General features: G+C 39.9%; 1 protein-coding gene across 2 annotated transcripts in view; it reads left to right on the top strand.

Moving 5' to 3' along the window:
- The window catches only part of gpc6b (glypican 6b), a 94,806-nt gene that overhangs the window by 49,805 nt on the left and 23,508 nt on the right, over nucleotides 1-21,493 (top strand). Inside the window, exons 5-7 of one of the 2 annotated variants that reach the window (XM_061792227.1) lie at nucleotides 11,399-11,529; nucleotides 13,747-13,890; nucleotides 15,019-15,048. In XM_061792227.1, the coding sequence (XP_061648211.1) occupies nucleotides 11,399-11,529; nucleotides 13,747-13,890; nucleotides 15,019-15,048 (305 nt within the window). The remainder of the gene's footprint in view (nucleotides 1-11,398; nucleotides 11,530-13,746; nucleotides 13,891-15,018; nucleotides 15,049-21,493) is intronic. The other variant, XM_061792228.1, reaches the window with a different exon arrangement.

The raw sequence follows: 21,493 nt of genomic DNA, 5'->3' as shown, positions 1-21,493 counted from the left end.
GACCTGTTTCGGACCCTAAAATTGTGACGAATCCACTCTTAACACACATTAGACCTGAGGACAATCTTATAGGATAATCTTATAAGATTTAAGATTGTCTGGCGTTTGACGTGCTTGGTTGGGAAGGGACAAAATTGGCACAAAAACAGGCCGATTGTCTTTGTTTGTGTACCGGGCCTAAGTCAACCACAAAAATTGGTTGATGCAAAAATTTCTGGCAATAAATTTCGAGGCAATAAAAATATTAGTGAAAATAATGTGTTTATCGCACAGAAATTTGTTGCAGACGGATGCACTGTTGGGTCTGTGAAAAACATTGCCAAAAACTCCAGAGTAGCGTCTGTAAATGGTTTTTAAGACACTATTAGATGTGTAACGTACATATAACATGTTGTTTTAGTGAGCTGAATGGTAATTAGCGTTTTTTTGTTCGTTTTTTTTTTTTACCTGAAATGTTCATTGCTAGCGCACTAATGATAATCACGTATCCTAACCGTTTAGCAAAGTCAGATTCTGTTGTCTCAAATTCTGTACAGAATTTATACCATACACTTAAGTACCAAAGTATGGAATTTAAGGACAAGTCCACCCCTCACAAATGAGAATAAAATGCATGTTAGTAGTAAAACATTTGAGTACTCAACGAAATATCAATAGGATAATCGATTCTGAAAAGAGTCGATCGTGACAGCCCTAATATTTATGGAATATGTAATAGATGGAATATGAAAATACACGAGACTACACTGATCTAAACCTAATACAGCCAGTTGGTGTGTTGTTGTTGTTTTTTTTCAGCAGCAAGGAAAAACTGCTCCTCACAAAGATGCCAGTTATTGGACAGATTTAGTACTAGAAGCATCAATCTGTTGTATGTGGCACTGTATGTCAATTGTTTTACAATGTTTAGGCGGAAAATAAAACAAATAAAACATGTTTTCATTGGTCGTTTCGAGCTATGTCAGGACCCTCTGAGCACTGATATTCACCATATGAAGTCATAAAGTGTTTAAACTTGGACATTGCACGCCTGTAATATCTGTATTTGACGCACGCGTATCATAGAAGAAAGCTATACATTGTAATGTCAATATTTTGTTCGACTCCTTCTATTGTCTGACCATATAGATTTGCACGCAGGCTTTTTTCTCCCATTTGGCCAGATGCGGGATGTGGCAGCGTACATAGGAAACTTGTCACTATGTCACGTTGACATCCACGTGTAGTGGTTAGAAGCTGATTAAACACTTTAGTGCATGCATTCAGTAAATGTAAACACATTGCTGATTGAAAATACATGTTGTGTGAAGATTTGCTTTGTAGTTTATTCATTAAAAAAAATAAAAAAATAAAAAATACATTTCTAAATTTTAATTTAAAAAATGTAGACACTTCATGGTCACAAACATACAATTGTTTGCAGTTAGTCGGAGTGGGCATTTGTTTTAATTGACAAAAATGTTGTCTAGTTCTGATAAAACTGCTGGTATTCCTAAATCTCCTACGGTCCAGCCTCTTTTTTCCAGTTGTCTGTTGATGTGTTGATGGCCACAGTTTAAATTACCGTAATTTCTCGTGTATAATGCGCACCCATGTATAATACGCACCCCCAAAGTGAACTCAGAATTCTGGAAAACCCTGCTAACTATGTATAATGCATTTTTACAATGTATGATTTTGCTTCTACCCACATGATCAAAGTTGATTTTGAATTTTGTTCGTTTTTTTCCAAAGAATTATTCTGAAGTTAAGCACTTTATTTGAATACGTAATACTTTTTTTATTTACTTGCTCGTATTTTGAAGTTTACAGCCCTACTTTTATTTAGTAAATTAGAAAACACACAGTTGTGTTCATATGTTTGATTACCCAGGCAGAATTTGTAAGATGGATACAATTCTTTAAAGAAAACATGAAGGACCAGGCGAAACATATTTTTTTTAAATTATTTTAATGGGTTTCAAATAAAATGGTCAAGCATTTCCAAAAGTATTATCATTGAACAAAACATAACTATAAAGAAAGAAATCATACTTGTTGTTCATTCACTTATGTGGACAACTGTACATATATGCAGCCATACGTACCCCTCTAGGTGGCGGTGACATTTTGGAATGAAGGTGTACAGCTTTTTCATAACCTCATTTATAAAATATGAAATATTTTTTTTTTCCATTTCCCACTATACCTATGTATATTGCGCACTATTGACTTTTGACAATTTTGGGGGGGGAAAGAAAATGCACATTATACACGAGAAATTACGGTAGTTGGACAATAGACCAACATTGCAAAACATTTATACAAGGCTTTTTTGGTAGAAATGTGCCTTCCCACTAATGTCAAATGATGCATGTGGTGGTGCAATCAAGTCAAAGAGTCTGAACTCAATAGGAACAAAACTAACTAAACTACGAATACTTACAGCCAAATGCGAGAAACATTTTTCATACATTTCTGTCAATGTCACCATCAGTAATTGTATTGAATAGCTTGAAGAGCTCAGATGGCACTAGTTAAAGACAAGTAATCAAGCTGCACTCATTGTTTAAGTGCAACGTTTCCTTCATGTCTGAAGCCTTCATTGATGCTCCGGTTTTCAACAATGGGGCTGAAAACCCATTTCACTCAACGCCTCGTCAGTTAAATGTGTCTTCGGAATGATCTTTTAAAATTCTTAACTGCGCTGTAACATCACAGTACTTAGGTAAGAACAATATGTTCAAGGTATGTACTGAAGATTGTTAGTGTAGCGCTTCACATAAGTAACGGTGTCACTGAGTGGGAACTAAACGGGCGTGGCTAATTAATTGATTTGCTTGTGGGTCGGGACCCAAAGGTGGGTGGCGGAGCCATTTTGTGTGGGTGGTTGAGAGGTAGTAAAAAATTACGTGATTTCCTCCGTTTATGATACTTATGATATGGTACTGACAACATTTCGAATGTCTTCATGCGGTACAAGAATGCACGCTCAGTTAGCTTCATATTTACAGTTTTTCACAGGAATATTTTATATCTAGGGCCTAGAAGTGTTTTTCATTCTAATTTTACTGTAATTATGACTTTACCACTGTGTTAGCGTAGGTAAGTGTTCGACTACTGTGTGTTCCGGCTTGTGTCTAAATATGAGTTACATTGCCGCGTAGGACCGGTGATTATTTAATGTGCATTCCCGTCAGGCTTGCCATTTCTTTGGGAAATAACAATTTTGACATGCATGGGTTAGAAACATGAATTATTTTTATGTGTGTGTGTTTGACCATAATTTAGTGTAATGGATAACGCCAGACATGTATACAGTATTTCTTTATTTAATTAGTTTTTATTTTCTATTATCAGGCTAGATTATGTTGGGAACCAAACCTATTGTGCTCATAGGGACACTTGTGAGAGCAAAGTGTTTCATCAGTTTCACACTAGGCTATGTGTTTCATTTTGCTGCAGAGTGGGTGACCTGCATGGCTGCTGTGCTGGCCATAACTTTAATTCAAAGTAGATGAAGGCAATTTTCCCGCAGCTTGCTTGCTTTCCTCTTTGCCTGCTAGTTTGTTTCAACTCCATTTAATCGCAAAGTGGAGTGCAATTGCATTCAGAGGATGTAATGTTTCTTAAGGTTCCAGCAAAATTCGGAGTTGTGGGTGGGAGGTACAATGCTAAATGTTATTTATGTGGTGTATGAAATCAATGTTAATGCACACTTTTTGACTAGAGTTACACCGTTTGTCTGATTGTATACATTTTGAATACAAACGCTAAACAGTTGAACCGCAAATGCCACCTGAGCTTACATTTGGAATTCAACTAGCATAACTTTAGAAGAAGAATCTCTTAAAAGCAGCAAAACTCGAGCAATATTATTATTTTCATTATTTCCTGTGGGAAAACATATTGTGCGTGACCTTGGTGGGGTTTGATATATAATATACAGGTGGAAACTCAATAAATTGGAATATTGTAGAAAAGTTCAAGTTCAATTCAAAAAGTGAAACTCATAAGACAGAGTCATTAAACATAGGAAACTACTTTTCAGAAGGGAGGTACAAGTCTGAGACATGCGTGGTATTTAAAACCCTAAGTCAAAGCAAGTGGAAATATGTTGTTTTTGTGTTTTGCTCGCATTTTTCAGTACCATTCGTTGGGTGACTGAGCCACAGATGAGGCCCACAAGCTAAAATGATGCAAGAGCTATTTTTCATCTGGTGAAAATAGACTCCCAGAGATAAGCGTTCACTTTCCTGTCTTGTCGATGTCTGCTCTGCGATTTCATCGGTCCTATTTATGTACACATCAATATCGATAAAGAGCACAGACTAAAAGTGGTTTTAAGGTTTTAAACCAAAGTGAAGCACATATTGGTAAAGCTAGGGTCTATTGTGTTGCTTCAGCGTGGTGCCTGTGCTCTACATGAGGTACAGCTTCTGATGTTGTCTTTAAAAGCCCAGGGCTCAGAATAGGACCTGTCTATCTCTACGGCTGTGTCTGCGTGATAAAAAAAGATTTCCCACAGCTGGATGCTTGCCTATCTCTGCATTGATGCTCGGAACATTTGGCTGAGAGTGCCAACTATGCCATTGTTGTCCAAATGCAGACTGCCCAATCACAGCACTGCACAGAACACAGGTCTGACACTCTCCTGAATTTGATGTTACTTGTTAGGATTTTGAACATGTTGGAAATATTTTTGCCCTTTTAAAATGTTCTTGGTACCTGCATAAGTAACACATGTTATCCAGAGACGAAAGATTACCCAAGTTAGCCGAGATAAAGACAGGCTCTGGATAAAGCTATTTGGTCAAAAGAATCCCTCAATAATCAACAGCCACATCTTTTTCTACTCCAAGGTAAGCAATCCGGTTTATTTGCAACTTACTTCTGCATTCGGCAAAACAGGTCCAAGCTCTTCACCGAGGTGAATGGTGAAGGGGACCGTGACGCACAGTAGCACTAGTAAGAGTATGTCTTTTTTTATGATGTCACCACAGAGCCACCAAAGATTTATATATATATATATATATATATATATATATATTTTTTTTTTTTTTTTTCTTTTGCAAGTTCGGGTTCAAAACGTCATGTCATAAACCTGTAGTGATGCTCGTTAGCGGAGCATAGACAGGAAGCCCGCTAGCCTGTTTTTCAGGTTTGGTCACGTGACGTTCCGCATATAGCTGATTAATTTAGTCAACCTCAGTAATGGTGGTGTTGTTAGCGTGTCAACCAAAATGCTAGTGTTAAGCTACTAATGTGAGAGTTTGTATCCATGGCCAGCTACGTGCTCCAGATTGCAGCATTTGCATCAGTCTATTGCTTTTTGCTTTTGATGATTTAATGATTGTAATAGAGCTAGCCAGCTGTACAGAAACAGTATTTCTCCTCTACATGATTGTATTGTTAGGCGATCTGGTGTTTTTGTTCTGTTTACAAAATCTCAATTTAACCCAGGTAAATGGCAGGGTTGGGATAAGACTTTGCTGTCTTCTGCATAATTCCCTCAAAAATCAATACACATACTCTTGTCTGCTTCAAGTTAAAGCAATGTAAGGCTTGGTTTCTATCCTCGCTGCGAGCAAGCGTCGCCAATTTAAAAGGGAACACACATACTGACAATAAGGCCTCATTCTAGCATTTTTACTCTCCTCAAATCTAAGACAGCAAAGGCCCAATAATCAGATGTCGCTAAAGATTTCTTTGAGCGATTATGCTTTGGCGTGCTGTGATTTTAGTCATTTTTCCTCCCTGACCTGTTTGGAAAACCGGTTGTCAATAGTAAATCTTAAACCTGCTTAATATTTACGATTGCAAATTATTATGTTTTGTGGTCAACACCGAGATGGGCTGAGCCGCGTAATCTGTGATTGTGATGTAAAACGGACAACTAGCTAATCAGAAAGTGACCTGAAGCTTGCGCCATTGTCGAATACAAATAGAGGAGCAACCAGTTCTGTTGAGTGTTTGTATAACGTCTTAAAAGTCATTCATCACAATAGAAATGACAGGAGAAGAGTTTTTACTGCAGCGCAGTTCACCAGAAGAGCTAACAGTTCGTCTCGCTTTTTCTATTTTGTCGACAACTACAGTAATACTACTCCTACTCTTTCTGCTTCTATGTATTTTCTGGCCATCTGGGTGCCCTCTGGCATCATACTGCCCCTCACAGGTCAATCTTGGTACTACGACAGACATCTGATTTAAGGGAAGAGACTCACAATTCTTGATATTATTGTATGATATGATATATAAGATATATATTTGTGTGGTGTACTATGCAAGTTATTAGTAATCCCAGGCAGGAGACCTCTTGCTGTAATATGATCGGCTGCAGGACATGCGCCGGTGCAATGTGATTGGCTGCTGCGTCCCGGTAGTACACACCTTACTGCTCCCAGATGGGAAAAGACGTATGTGACTTCAGTGTTGATATGAATCCCATTAACCGTGCCGAACCCACCATAAACCTACCCTAACCCCAACCCTATCCCTAAACCTATCCAAACAAACTTGATTATTTTTATTTTGTACTGTGATACATATTTAAAATGGTCATCTCATTACATCTGCGTAGCCTGCCCTTTCCGCAATGCACGAGCCCATCATATCGCACTGGGTCGTGTCCTACCTAGAACACAAGTGTTTTTTTTGGGTGTACCTCTCTGAAGATAACGTAGAATGTTAGTACTGGCCTATTGGTTTTTGCTTTTGAATTATTTTAAAAGTAAATAAAAGTAAATGCTGTTCCTCAATTGTTGTCTCGATTGTCGGCACCAGAATCTGGATGCTATGTTACATCAGAATCATCTTTATTTTGCCAAGTATGTCCAAAAAAACACACAAGGAATTTGTCTCCGGTAGTTGGAGCCGCACACATCCCATCTTTATTTGCACAATTTCCTGTGTCGCTTTGATACGGTGGCTGTGACCTTCAAAGGAACACCACACACTCCTTCTGCCAGCTTCTGTCTAAAAACATCCTTTCTCCGTAAATTGGATGATATTTCACCAAGGATTTTCAGGCAGCAGAAACACGCATTGAAAGCTTGTCAGACTTAGCAAAAGTAACTAAGGGTATGTCGTTTCCCACATGACACAACTTGTGGACCAGTGGTCTCTGCAGTATGTTGTCTGTGTCTGTAGGCGCTCGTTCTCTTACTTCATCATTGGGAATGAATGCCATTATCTCCGATGCTAGAGGCAACTCGGTTTTTCTTACTATAAAATGCCATGAAAATGACTTTTTCCCCAGTCGGCTCCTTTGACCTAAATTGGCGCTACATGCACTTGACAGCTTTTATATTCTTGCTAGATGGTTTTAATTTTGTTGTGCAGCAAGCGAGGAAGCAGACCAATCCAAGCATATTTACATGGTAAACAGATTAAACTGGCATGTGAATGGCAATGTCAGGCGCCTTTCGAAACAAAGCAATACAGCGCATTCAGCGTTGGGAAATGCATCGAGGCGACTGATCATCATCACCGCTTGGAGACGAGTTCAAATTTTTGCTTTCCAGATGAAAGTGTCATTTACACTTAGAGCCTCAGTGAAGCCATCTACTAAAGTGCTACTTCACAAGGCCATTTGACACCGATGCGGCCTGCATATTAACACCTTGCAGGTGCATCATGGGCTATTTCCCTTTCCACAGTGTCAACACACAGAGATGTGTTATTTTTTTTTTTATTAATTTTTTTTTTTTTTTTAAAGAGGCATATACATAAGTGGCGAGTAAATGGAGCCCAAGCTCGGGACAGTATCTCGCTTCAATCAATGTTTAATTTAAAGTCTCTGGTTTTCGATTGAAACAAGACATCCGTGCATCCATTTTCTATGGCACAAAAAGCAAGCATCCTTAAGGACAAGGAAAGCATTTTACGTCGTGGAGGCAGAAGTTCGTACTTTTCTGTGTGCATGTGGCGCTTGGACACATCGTCAAACAAATATTCCTAAACTTGATAACTTCACTGAGGAATCAAGTAAGTGCATCTTATCAAAAGCTAAAACTGTTAGCTAATACTAATTTGTGTATCCGACAAAACTCATTGCAGCTCTGCTTACCTAGCACAAATCAACCACTGGAGAATTTAACACTCGATGGGTGGATAGGCACTACAGAGACACAACTACTGTACAGTCTATGTATATCCACTTAAAAAGTCAATGTTCAACGTCTGTCTCATTTAATGTTTCTATACATTTGTGCTGTTGAAATATTGAACTACTCAAGATCAGGCTTTGTCTCTTGGTTTTGGTAATGGAACACTTTTGGGGAGGGTCTGATCCCTGAATCGATATGCTTTTAACTAAATGCTGTCTTGGGCATGTCATTTATTCTTAAAACGAGAACTGTAGTCCATCAACTGACATGTGTTGACCCATATACTTTTCCTCTGGGCCATAAACCATGACAGATTCCCACATTTCCGCAATTTGGCACTGAGGATACACATTTCGGTCACAGAATCTGTAGTATTTCTGAAAAGCGACCAAACACTGGTTTAAGATAGTTTCGAGTGACACCAAGATGTTTGTTGTTTGCCAACTGTTTTTTTTTTGTTTGTTTTTTTTTTTTTAACTTTGTGGTGGATTTACAGAGAGGTCACTCTCCAGTTTAGTTTCATGTCATCATCACATACGCCATAATATCCATCCATCCATCCATCCATCCATCCATCCATTTTCTGAGCCGCTTCTCCTCACTAGGGTCGCGGGCGTGCTGGAGCCTATCCCAGCTATCATCGGGCAGGTGGCGGAGTACACCCTGAACTGGTTGCCAGCCAATCGCAGGGCACATATAAACAAACAACCATTTGCACTCACATTCACACCTACGGGCAATTTAGAGTTGTCAGTATTTCCTGTTTTATTCATGGCATGTCCCTTGTATTTCATAGGTTTCTAGAAATGCTATTTTACAATTTTAAACCCGGTCTTGACCTAAAAATCTTGGTCTTGAATTGGCCTCACATTAGATGAGTCTTCTTCTCATTCGCTAAAAATCTTGGAAAGATCACCTCAAAGTCTTGGTCTTGACTTTGTCTTATCTGCTCAAGGTCTCGATCTAGTCTCTTCAGATTCTTGACTTAGTCTCACATTTCCTCAGCATTGGTATTGACAAGACATCATTTCCACAAAGTCTTGGTCAACGCTTAGTCTCACATTCCCTTGGTCTTGCTTTTAACTTTGTCTCACATTGCCTCGGTCTTGTTCTCATCCCCTCAAAGTATTGGTCTAGACTTGGTTTGATTTACTCAAAGTCTTGCTCTTGACTTGGTCTTATATTGCCTCGGTCTCTGGCTTGGCTTTGGTCTCATCCCCCTCAAGGTCTTGGTTTTCATCTCTATAAAGTCTTGGTCTTCGTTTGGGCTCACATTGTCTCACTCTTATTCTATCCCCCTGAAGGTCTTGATCTTGACTTGAAAGGATCTTAAAATCTTGGCCTTCACTTGGTATCTTCTCTACAAACTGTTGTTCTTGGATCTTTGTGAAAAAACAAAAAAACATGGAATGAGCAATTCAAAAGCCTGTCATACCCTCCATAACAAATAAATTCATGTAAAACCTTTGGTTACTAAAGTACATTACCTGTTCTACTGCCCTTCTTCCCAATAATGTTCCATTTGCGCTAGTTGAGTTTTTTTAGTGATGCAGTTTGAAATATCATGGTAATTTTGACGGGTCGATTTGGAGAACCCCTAGGAATTAGTTTGTGGAATTTAATATCAGTTGCCGAAGACAGGATGTTTTGTTCTTAAGCACTGCTCAAGTGTCCTTTTGCAAAGTATCAGACACGCAACTGTGACTCTATGTAGTCTTAACAGTCAAAAGGAGCAAATAAACAGTCACAGCATAATGTAAATGTAAATTCATGCCAAATGGGGTAGTAAAATCTTAACAATTTTTAAAAAATCCACTCAATGAGAAAACATCTCATGGGAAAAGTAGTAGTAGTGTGCTACATTGCCATTTGAAGTGGGGGAAATCTGGGGATATCTCCATTATAATTCAGTTGTTCAACTCAGAACTTCGATTTAATAGTCAGTGTTGCATTAGCATAAATACCCTTGGGTTTAGTGCAGATTCACAGGACTCTATTATCATCATTTTCAGCTTTTCCTGACAGAGAGCGGTGCTTCTATTGGGGATGTCATTAGCATCCTTGTCCCTATTACTTTTCATAGTTTGATTGTGCTGGTTTTAAAAGGGTTAAAAGCGTTGTACAAAGTAATTATTGGCAATGAAAACAAAAGTTATCTGCTCAGACAATGATGCAAGTGTCTTGAATTCAAGGAGGCGCTGGCTCCTGTCCACGCAGTGACATTAATGAGGCGTTGACCTTCCCGTAGTGCCCGCAGCCGCTACCAATAGGTGCTTGGCTTTTCCATTAAATCAATGACTCATCAGCGGGTTTTCGTTGCATGGCGCCAAACGAAATCTGCTTGACGTGCGGGGTCAATCAACATAAAAATTGAATTTACCCTAAAAGGCATTCATGCCTTGTAATTTGGTGCTTGTGTGCAAAGAAGGCGGGAACTCACAAGATAATGTGCGATAATGGAAGAGGCAGACATACAACGCTGTGTGTGGCTGTGAGCCTTATTTACAGTATTTAGAAAATCAGGCTACATTTTTTGCATTTACTGTGGATTTATTCCAAGTGTATATTAGGGTGTAGTGACTGTAAAAAGTCCACTTAACCACTTAACTTTGAATTGTATAGTGATGCAAGAGTTTTACAGATTTGTATGCGAGTCCAATAATTCCACCAAAAGCCAAAGAAGAAGCAAAACACACTAAGTCAATCCTTTTCTGCATGTTTAACTGGGTATCATTAGGTACAGCGGGGTCTTACGTGATATGCTGACACATTGCGTGATGTCATCCATGGAAGCGGTCCAACTTTCGTAATACATGTCTCAAAAAAAGCTCCCAAAATCACACACTTAACAATTCATTATACTTCCTCCTTTGTGATCAACAGTGTTAACTGAGACTTCAGTTTCCTTTTTAGGAACAGCGAGTGCATCACATTAACTCAAGTATTAATTAACTAATTAGTGGAACAAAAGACTGTCAGCAGTGTCTGGTCGTCTAATGAATGACTCCCTAACCCCCCATGTTACATTTTATAATTAGCATTGCAATTTATGAACAGCTCATCTATCTTGACAAATTTAACAAATGGAGTGGTTGAAAAAAATATATATACACAATGTGTAGTATATTTTAACTAATTGCAGAGCACAAAAGACTATACTGCTGTGTGGAGAGTGACACGACGTGGGGTTATGTCTAAGTGCATAATTATAAAATAATTATTTCATTTCGTTATTACAATTACAAACATCAATAGCTTCTCATCATGTCAGTGTTCACTTTGACTGTGCTTCACCCCTCTCCTGACAGACGCCATGCTGCTAGTGGCGTTGCGGCTGGAGGGACCTTTCAACATCGAATCCGTCATGGACCCCATTGATGTCAAGATCTCAGAGGCCATCATGAATATGCAAGACAACAGCGCCCAGGTCTCCTATAAGGTATTGTACGTTTTGTCGTCTACGCCGTACTGGTACATCAGCTGTGAATCACACACACCGCTACTCTTCCTGAGTCTTAGGTGTGTAATTCAACACATTCTCATTATGTTCAAGTTCAGGTGTCGCTTGTGAATTACATGTCCGAGTCAAGGTAAGATAAGACTGTGTAAGGGTATGCTTTCACAAAAGAGGACTGAGTTAGAAACAAGACTTAGAATTGAAATAAAATAAAAGGAATTTATACAGATTTTTTTAAGAAATGCATTAAAACCTATGGCAAGCACAAAGTGGGAAAGAGTTTGTGTACAGGAAGATATAACAACTACTTAACACATTCCCTACACTGTCAGTTTGAGCTACTTTCCAAAGAGGGAAGCAGCAAAATAGTAAAAGTAAAAGATTACAGCATTTTGTTTACATTTGTGGTGATTAAAAATTTTCTAATCCTACACACAAACAAAACAAAACAGATGGATAGATACAGCTACAGATAGATAAGAGTTTTTTGAAGTATCATGCACAGATGTCAAAACTGTCAAAATGATCCACATTTACATAAAACTGTAAAAATGCTTAAATACGTGTTATGTTCGTATGTTCTTTGTTTTGGTCACACTACATTAAGCTCATTATCTTGAGCGGCACACGCGCAACACCAACTGTGTTCCATCACTTGTGAAGTTGCGTGTCCTTCAGTGTTCACAAGAGAACAATGACAATAACGGTTCCAAAAACATTCACATTAAGATGCATTTTAAAAACTTTACGCTTTTACGTAAAAATAAAATGCAGATGAGGGGCCAAAACGGCGCCATTTTTTGTAAACAGGTCTCCTCTTAGTGTACATTAACACGAGAAAGTTTTAAAAACAGATTTTGTTGATTTGCTGGAAAGAAGAAAAAAAACGTTCCACGAATGGATGACATTTTTAAAGTGATCTGCATTCACACAGAGCTATAATGATGTCCCAAAACACAAAGTTATCACTGTTATCGTTTATCATTTCACCCAAAAAGTCTGATTGAGCGTCATTATCTTGGCACACAATGACAATGCAGACAGTTTACAACTTCCAAAGTGTTTACACGTTTACTCACAATGGGCCTCAATTTACTAACCGTGCGTACGAAGAAAAAAAAATCCGTGATTCATCAATATGTTCATACTTGTTTTTGTTCGTATCAAATTGAATCTCGAACCTCTTCAGACCATGCGTGCACACAAATAACGAGGGGTCAACTTTCAAAAAAACGTCAAACGCATATTTTACTCAAGATGCCCAACGTATTCGAACCACAGTCATATATATATATATATATATATATATATATCTAAAGCAATAATAACATGAATGATAACAACTCAAATCAGGAATTTGCTAATGAGTCCTAAATAACAATGAAAAGATTACAGTTTGTATTTAAGTATTTAATCCCTTCATCATATAACATATACACAACAAACTGATAGATAACTAATTTTGAAATCAGTATTCAAGGATGATAGTTTGTTCAACTATTGTTCAAGTTACTGTAAAAAGGGGTTTGGTAACAAGAAAATGCTTGCAATATCTTAATGTTACTACTATTAAATATGACAATTTAAAATTTTGGTACAGATTTTAGCAAGAATCATGGAAGTTGACATGATTTGCTTTCACGGGCCACATAAAATGATGTGGCAGGCCCGATCTGGCCCCCGGGCCTAGAGTTTGGCACCTGTGATCTTTATTTGACTTTGGATGTGTGGGACTTGAAAATACCTACGTTTTATTTACGCATTTAATTACACTGAGACGTGCAGCGTAAATCAGTAGTTGATGTGTTTTATAGCATTTTTCTACCACCCACTAAATAATACAAAAAAAAGTTGGAAAAATGTGCAGAACTGCAAAGATGTTTCTATTCCCACATAGTGTTGATGTCAGTTGTGATTCAAGCCCTCTGCAGGCTTTCCCATACAACGCATACAGTCATGCTATATGTGGTATTTTTCCAAAAGCTGTAAAACTTAAATAACGTCGGTCGCAGCCCGGCTGAATCACCGTGAGCGTCACCGTGGTTACCTCAGCCTGCAGCCCATTATATACCAGCAGTGTGTGGTGTTCAACGATTCGCACAGTCTCTAAGAAAACATCGTGTTTTCCCTCCTTCTCTCCATCCAAAAAAGTCATTTCAGAGCCTGACCGTCGGGTGCCCGTGTTTTTTGTAATTGCAGGCTTTTCAAGGTTGCGGTCAGCCAAAACCCTCAGGAATGACGAGGTCTGCCCGTGGCGTTCCGGATGTGTTCAACGCCCGCTTCAGGCCCTACAACCCAGACGAGCGTCCCACCACGGCAGCTGGCACGAGCCTAGACAGACTGGTAAGGACATCGAGCGGCACTTGCTTTTCAGGGCATAAACACCATTTGTCTCTCACGCCCCTGACACCGTTGATTAAAGCCGGTGATTTGCCAGTCTCCCGCCGATGGCAATTCATTGCACGTACTCGGCCCGCATCTATCGATCGGCGTTTGTTAACGAATCAACAGCCTCCTCCGCCCCTCGGAGAGCGCGCCGTGCCACGACGTGCCCTTCTCCCGTCTGTCTGTGTGCTTGACAAACAGAGCAGACAAGGCTGAAGGCTGTTTCCGAGAGCTGACCACGGCCATTGTTTGCTCCAAAGCCAGCCCTTCATATCAGATGGGCTGAGTGTTTGCGGGATTGGACTTTTATACATGCAAACAACCTTGAGGGCTAAAATGCTACAGCCGGAGTAAAGGTTACGTGCTGACAGCCAAATGAAGCTAAAGAGCAGTTCCCGTCATGCCGTAAATACTTTTTCAGCCGCAATGCCCTCTTTGCGTGTTTGACAATGTTACAAAATAAAAATGACTGCATGAGTTGCCAATCAGGCGGCACGGTGACGGACTGGTTAGAGTGTCTGCCTCACAGTTCTGAGGACCGGGGTTCAATACCCGGCCCCGCCTGTGTGGAGTTTGCATGTTCTCCCCGTCCGTGCCTGTGTGGGTTTTCTCCGGGCACTCCGGTTTCCTCCCACATCCCAAAAACATGCATGCTAGGTTAATTGGCAACTCTAAACTGCCCGTAGGTGCGACTGTGAGTGTGAATGGTTGTTTGTTTGTATGTGCCCTGCGATTGGCTGGCAACCAGTTCAGGATGTAACCCGCCTCCTGCCCGATGATAGCTGGGATTGGCTCCAGCACGCCCGCGACCCTCGTGAGGAGAAGCGGCTCAGAAAATGGATGGATGGATGGACTTGCCAGTCAACTTACCCTCGCTATTAAAAATCCATACTTTGTCACTTTACTGATATATAATGTCTTTTTCTTCCACAACGCATGTTTGTTTGATGCAATGTAATTGTTTTTTAATGTCCATTCGCCCATTTTTGATGTTTTCTTTTAAGTCTCCACTCAGCTCATTTTTGAACCTACACAATTAATTAAGACTTTCTTTCTTTCCCCCCGTTTCTCTCTGCTGCAAACCAGAGGATTATTTGGAATACCATGCAACACAGCGTAAGCTTCAACATATTTCTACTCTTCTGCTTGGGGTGGAGAGTTACTTTAAATGTCCTTTCAAATGAATGGTAAATTGAGTCATTGCTATTTTTTAATTAGACAATCTTATTTTGATTTCGCTTGTCCTCATCCATCCCAGATGATTTTGGGTAGAAATCACAGGGCACATTTAGAAAAACAACATTTCACACACATATTCACACGTAAAGATAATTTAGAGTCTTCAATGAAACTAACATGCATGTTTTTGGAATGTGGGAGAAAGCTGGAAAACATGGAAACGTCACACAGGAAGACCGGAGCCGAGATTCAAACCCAGAACCTCAGAACTGTGAGACAAAAATGCCATGCACTCTCACACCGCGCTACCTGACACTTGCTAACTGATAATAATGATAATGATGATGCAGTGAATGTAATGCAACTTTCCATAACTACGCAGGCTGAGTATGAACAAAATGCTAAAAATGCAAGCACAGTACTAACTGTATTAGTACTAACCAATTAGATATGTTCAATACTGCAGATCCCGTTTCAAAGTTTCCTTGACCTCTCAAATTAGTAGATTAATATTAACAACGCCAAGGAGAGCTAAATTTAGACAGGACATAATGGTCCTCCAGAAGTCCCGAGCTCCGGGACAAAGTTCCTGCAGCCGTAATTTGTAGAAGTGCTTAACATTTTTTTACATTTGCCTTCGTACTTCTCGGTCACCTCACATAGCTGATATACTGGTGGCTTTCTTTTGACAACAAACCTTTGTTGTTTTTGTTTTGCCTCACTGACTTCAATAATCAATTGGTGTATCAATTCCACACAATCAATCCACATAATTGTTCATTTATCAATTGGTATGACCATCCCTACTTCTACTCATAGTTTTGCCATGAACACTTCAAAATAGTAATTACTACATGCGTAAATGTGTCAATAATGTGTCAATAACACCCTTACTACTCCCTCTTATAAGTAGCATCTGATGCTTGCTTAGCACTCATAGTCAATGGGTTGCATGAACATGTGAACATTTTTATTTTTATTACTGGCTGCAGCAGTTCGTATCATCCTATAGTACAGCTTCAGCCTTTAAACTTTATTTTATTCTTACAAAGTCATTAACTCATCAAGGATGGCTTAACCATATGCCAGCATGTCCTCAGGTGGCGAGGATCCCTCAACACAAACCTTCCTCAATTAACCTATCTATTCTGGAAATATCCCCTGTCCAACGTTTGTAATAGCACAGACAACAAAATCAGGAGGTGACCTGGTCTGACAGAGCACCGCGGCCAGCATTTGCTCTAACGGTACAGCGACGCGGGCAGGCGGCCAGGCAGGCATGCGGGGGCCGCTCATGAATAATCAGCCGGCATTCAGACAGGAAATTGCGGGAACAGACAGAGAGTGTGTCATATGCGTGAAGTGGACCAGTTGCAAATGCAGAAAATAGCAGCAGCCAAGGCTGCCAAGCTATAGGCGACACATCATCACATTGTGATTAAATCAGCCCAAAACTCAGCGTATGATCAGATCATCATATCATGGGCAACAGTTATGTTCACGCCATCAAACATGACCTTCATCTTTGAAGTGAGTCATATCGTGAAAAGTACTGAAGTTCGTTAATGATGCTAGAATTGTTTTTAATGTTGCCGCAGGTGTCTAAGGTCATATTTGAAATACCATGCACATCTGCTGTGAACTCACTCAGTGGCTTACCTCCAGCTGCTAAATATTGAACAGCGAGACGCTACCGTACTATATATATGTACTTGAAATGGTCCTCAAAGTCACAGAGTGACGGACTTTGTTTACTATACCTCCTAATATCTGACACAAGCAAACAGTATTACAATCTGACACTACCTATTACCTTACCCACCAACTAAGATACCAGCCTATGGACTAACTATTCTACTTATTCAACCTTCCTTCCTACTTGATTGTCTTGTTGAATACCATATCTACTACCTTATCCACTTTCTAATCTCCTACAACTTGACCGAGCTTTCCTAGAAGACTAATTTACGTACTACACTTTCTGACACAATCAGCTTACTAACTTACCTACCGATCTACGAGCCAACCTAAAAATTAGTCTACCCACTACTGCCCACATCCTTGCCCCATACTGTACACTGCCTATTAGTGAGCCACTAATCCATCCATTAGGGAAGCTTCTACTTATCCACTAATTTACCCATTACCCTACCTACTTCCCTACCAATCTACGGTCTGGCACAACCTTCCTGCTACCTACCACCCAATCTACCAATCTAACTAACTAACTATTCTATGTATCAACTACCTACCCTACCCAGTGCTATGAGCCCACCCTATCTACTATCATACCTCACCTATTACCCGACCCATGTATCAATTTGAAAGCCGCCCTGCCAGCTGCTCCAAATATACGTACATCACACAACTATTCCACCAACCTACGAGGCTAACCGTTTACCAATCTAAGAATTTATCTGCCAGCTATTACAAATACAACCCACTACACGGCTCTACAGAACCCATATTATCCTACATGATTGAGTTACTACTCTAAACACCTAGTACATACCTGTCTACCCTTCTGTAGTACCATACTTACATACCCATCCACTATTTAACAGTGCATGACCAACTTAAGAGTTGTCTTATATCAGACACCCCAGTCTATTATCCTACCGTAGCCATTATCCTACCCCAGCTAGAATCATAACATACAATTGATGTATGAAAAAAAGTTGTCATTGAGGGGAACTTAGGCCCATGTCATGACTGAAAGTACAATGGCCCCTGCAGTGGCCCTTACAACAGAATATATGTATTTTTTTTTAAAGTACTCTCCACCTTTCTTTTTCCTCTGTTTCCTTTTTTTTATTAAAATACAACATATTTTATTCAGCGTGTACTGTTGTGGTTGAAAGGTTTTACCGGGACATTCTCTTTTCGTGCACAACATAAAAGCAAAGAAGAAGTTGAATCGCAGTGCCAGTTGCAGCTCTTTGAAGAGAATATGACACCCTGTTATTGTTTTTTTGCGGCTTTGTCTCTGTTACAAATACAACGTAGAAGAACGTGTCACACAGTCCGGCAGCTCCTTTGTGCAATCATTAGTATAGCAGAATTTCTACATCTTCTGCTGGATAGGGGGTTATAAATGGATGTGTAAAGCACATCTTTGTTTTTGCTCACGCTGTCCTCCTTTACATACCGATGCACATTAATTACCCACGACAGCGATGATGTTCCGCCTTGTGAAAAGCTGAAAAGAGTTTAACTTGTCCTTTGATAGGAATGTCTTGTGTGGAAGTACAGCCATACATTTGTTAGTGAAGGAATACGGGAAGGATGGCAGCTGTGGGGTTGAGCGGCGGTGTCCACCTCCAGCTCAATGAGCCATGATGCTTTAATTGCCTGACATTCTGTCAGAGCACACACGCCTGAAGCCCAGCGAGAAATGGAGATCACAAAAGTCCAAAAGTGGCGATAAAGGCACAACAGACTGTTAAGTTCAGAGCCACATTATAGATAAGAAGAGAAGCGTTTAATTTGGCAATTGTTACAAGTTTTAAAGGGCTTTTGTGTCCTTTTGTGCAATACAGTCTGGTGTTTTATGAGGATGTATGGGGTGATGCAAAAAGTCACTAGACTGTAGATTTTTAATGAAAGAAATTATTGAGATTTTATCATTTAAATAGTCTGTCCTCAATAAATTCAAGCAACTTTCACAAGGGAGGTTTTACGAATTTGTGACGCTGCTTGACTTCCAAATTTATGAATCTTGCATCTCAATAAATTACAATATTGCGGAAAACACATTTTATTTCAGTAGTTCAATGAAAAAATTAAACTCATTTTTTTTATAATTTTGATAATCACATTTACAGCAAACATCCATCCATCCATTTTCTGAGCCGCTTCTACTCACTAAGGTCGCGGGCGTGCTGGAGTCTATTCCAGCCAACATCGGGCAGGAGGCGGGGTACACCCTGAACCGGTTGGCAGCCAATCGCAGGGCATATACAAACAAACAACCATTCGCACTCACATTCACACCTACGGGCAACTTAGAATTGTCAATTAACCTACCGTGCAGGTTTTTGGTATGCGGGAGGAAACCGGAGTGCCTGGAGAAAACCCACACAGGCACGGGGAGAACATGCAAACTCCACACAGGTGGGGCCGGGGATTGAACCCCGCTCCTCAGAACTGTGAGGCAGACTCTTTTAACCAGCCAACCCACCGTGCCGCCCTTTACAGCAAACAAAATCCCCAAATTCAGCAAGAAATTGGATTATAAAAGAAAAAAAACAATTATAATACAGAAATAATGCAACTATTTGCAATCTGTAAAGTATTTTTCTATACGTTTCACTTTTTGAATTGAACTACTGAAATAAATGAACTCTTCTATATTGTAATTTATTCAGATGCAGCCATAGGTGTTGGTTAGCAAAGGCAAGCACTATCAAATCATGCTAATCTGCACATTGAACAGAATGCAATGCAGCTCTCCTTACCTTTTCTTTGACATGATAGCAGGGGTGCCACACCGGTGGGGGGATGTGGGTGTTCCGCGTCATAAAATAAAGTAAAACTTCTCATCCTTTGAAGACATGCAATAGAAAGGAAACGGAGTGCGTTTTATAGATGTTGTTATTGTGTGCCGTTCATAACAACACACAATGAGCTTTGTAGACATTTTATCAGCATCTACCTTTAAAAGGTAATGAAGCAGCCAGAAAACTGCCTAAATTTCCAGTTCTGTTTATCATCACACATTCCTTCTTTGGTCATTATTTGCAGCCCTCTGTAATGGCATCATAAATGACATAAAATAATAGTTTAAAGACTGACTTTTAAGGCATGTTTCCGGAAAATTTTGATCTAACTACAAATTACACATCTCTTCGGTTAGTCAGTTTTTAAGATTCCAATGTAGTTGCTTGCAATGATTTCTACTGGATTCTTCTTTTTTAAATGTATTTATGTTTGACTACGAGCATGGTCAGAGCTTGATTATTGTGACCTCACACCAATGGTAAAAGCTATCATTGCAGACAAATTATAGCTCCTTTTTCATTGTGGCGATATAATTTACTTCTGTTTCTCTGCACTCGCCTCCTTGCCACGCTTTGCCATGTTAAACATTTTTTTGTACCGCTGGATGAGGCTTGCATTGTCAGTAGAGAATCAACAGCGGGTATCCAACGTGGATTTAGGCACACACCCCCAACGTTTGTCCAAACTCGCCACCGCAATTTGAAACTCAAAGCAGACAAACAATTCAAAAAGAGGCACACGCTGCCAGACAGTTCTGAAAAACCGACGTAGGTTCACTCGATGTGAGCACGTACGAGGATTAACAAGACAAACACAGTGGGTCCCTTTTCTGCATTTTTTTTGGTCATCTTTCCTTGTTCCTTCTCAATTCCCGCAGAGTTTTGCTTCAAGTACATAAATAAAACTTTATCTTGGATTGAACTTCCCTGTCACTGCATTTTTCTGCCAGCCCCATTAAAACTAAGTTACTAACCCATGGTGCCGCCACCACCCACCCTCACCAGATGCTTTGTGTTGAGAAATAGAAAACTCGTGTTACCTTCAACAATATACAGCCACACAGATGAACCCCTGAGACTGCACTCTTACCTGGCCTCTAGTCAAAATAAATATTCAATACATACTTTTGCTGGAACATCAGTTACACAAACAGCTTTGTACAAAATAAGGAGATTCAAGCCAAAGGGTTTAGAACTCCAGAAAGCGGTGTAAAAATACTTTTTTTATTGACTTATAATTGCTAGAGAGCTCTGTCATCCATCTTAAACGATACAATTATTTGCTTTGGAATAACCCTACCCATTTAACACACGAAATCATATCCTAAGTGCTGTGCTTTTGTGTGGACGGATGGCCCCATGGTTAAGTATTCCACTCCTGGCACCATTTGAACTTTGAGGAATAATATCATCAACTCAGATCTGAAGCAACGTGTGGTTTTAGCTCAAGACACTACCTTCCCTTTTCATACAATTGTCCCATTTCAATCCATCTATTGAGTTATCCATCCCTGGTATCTGTTGCACATGGGTCCTTCCACGCCACAGACCATCCATCCCACTTCTGAGAACAGTTCTCATAGAACTCTAAGGATGAGTGTCCTCTACCCAGATTTGAATCAGTCTTAAACATGTCCACTGACCTTGACACACTAACTTCCAAGGGTTCTTCCATGCCAGAGATTGCCAAACAACTAGCCATCCCACTTACCCTAAACTAAACTAAACCCTGATTTGAACCCAGTTCTCACTGATTTAAAAACCTGTGAGCCCCAGACTCTTCGGGATGGATGGCCTCAAAGCTAACAACCCCACTCCTGTCACCATTTGTCACAGAACACAGAGAGAACACCCTTACCCTAGACTTGAGCATTGTGGGTACT

This window comes from Phyllopteryx taeniolatus, chromosome 12 (assembly GCF_024500385.1).
Source record: "Phyllopteryx taeniolatus isolate TA_2022b chromosome 12, UOR_Ptae_1.2, whole genome shotgun sequence".
Classification (NCBI taxonomy): Eukaryota; Metazoa; Chordata; class Actinopteri; order Syngnathiformes; family Syngnathidae; genus Phyllopteryx; species Phyllopteryx taeniolatus.
This window is presented reverse-complemented; position numbering and strand designations above follow the sequence as displayed.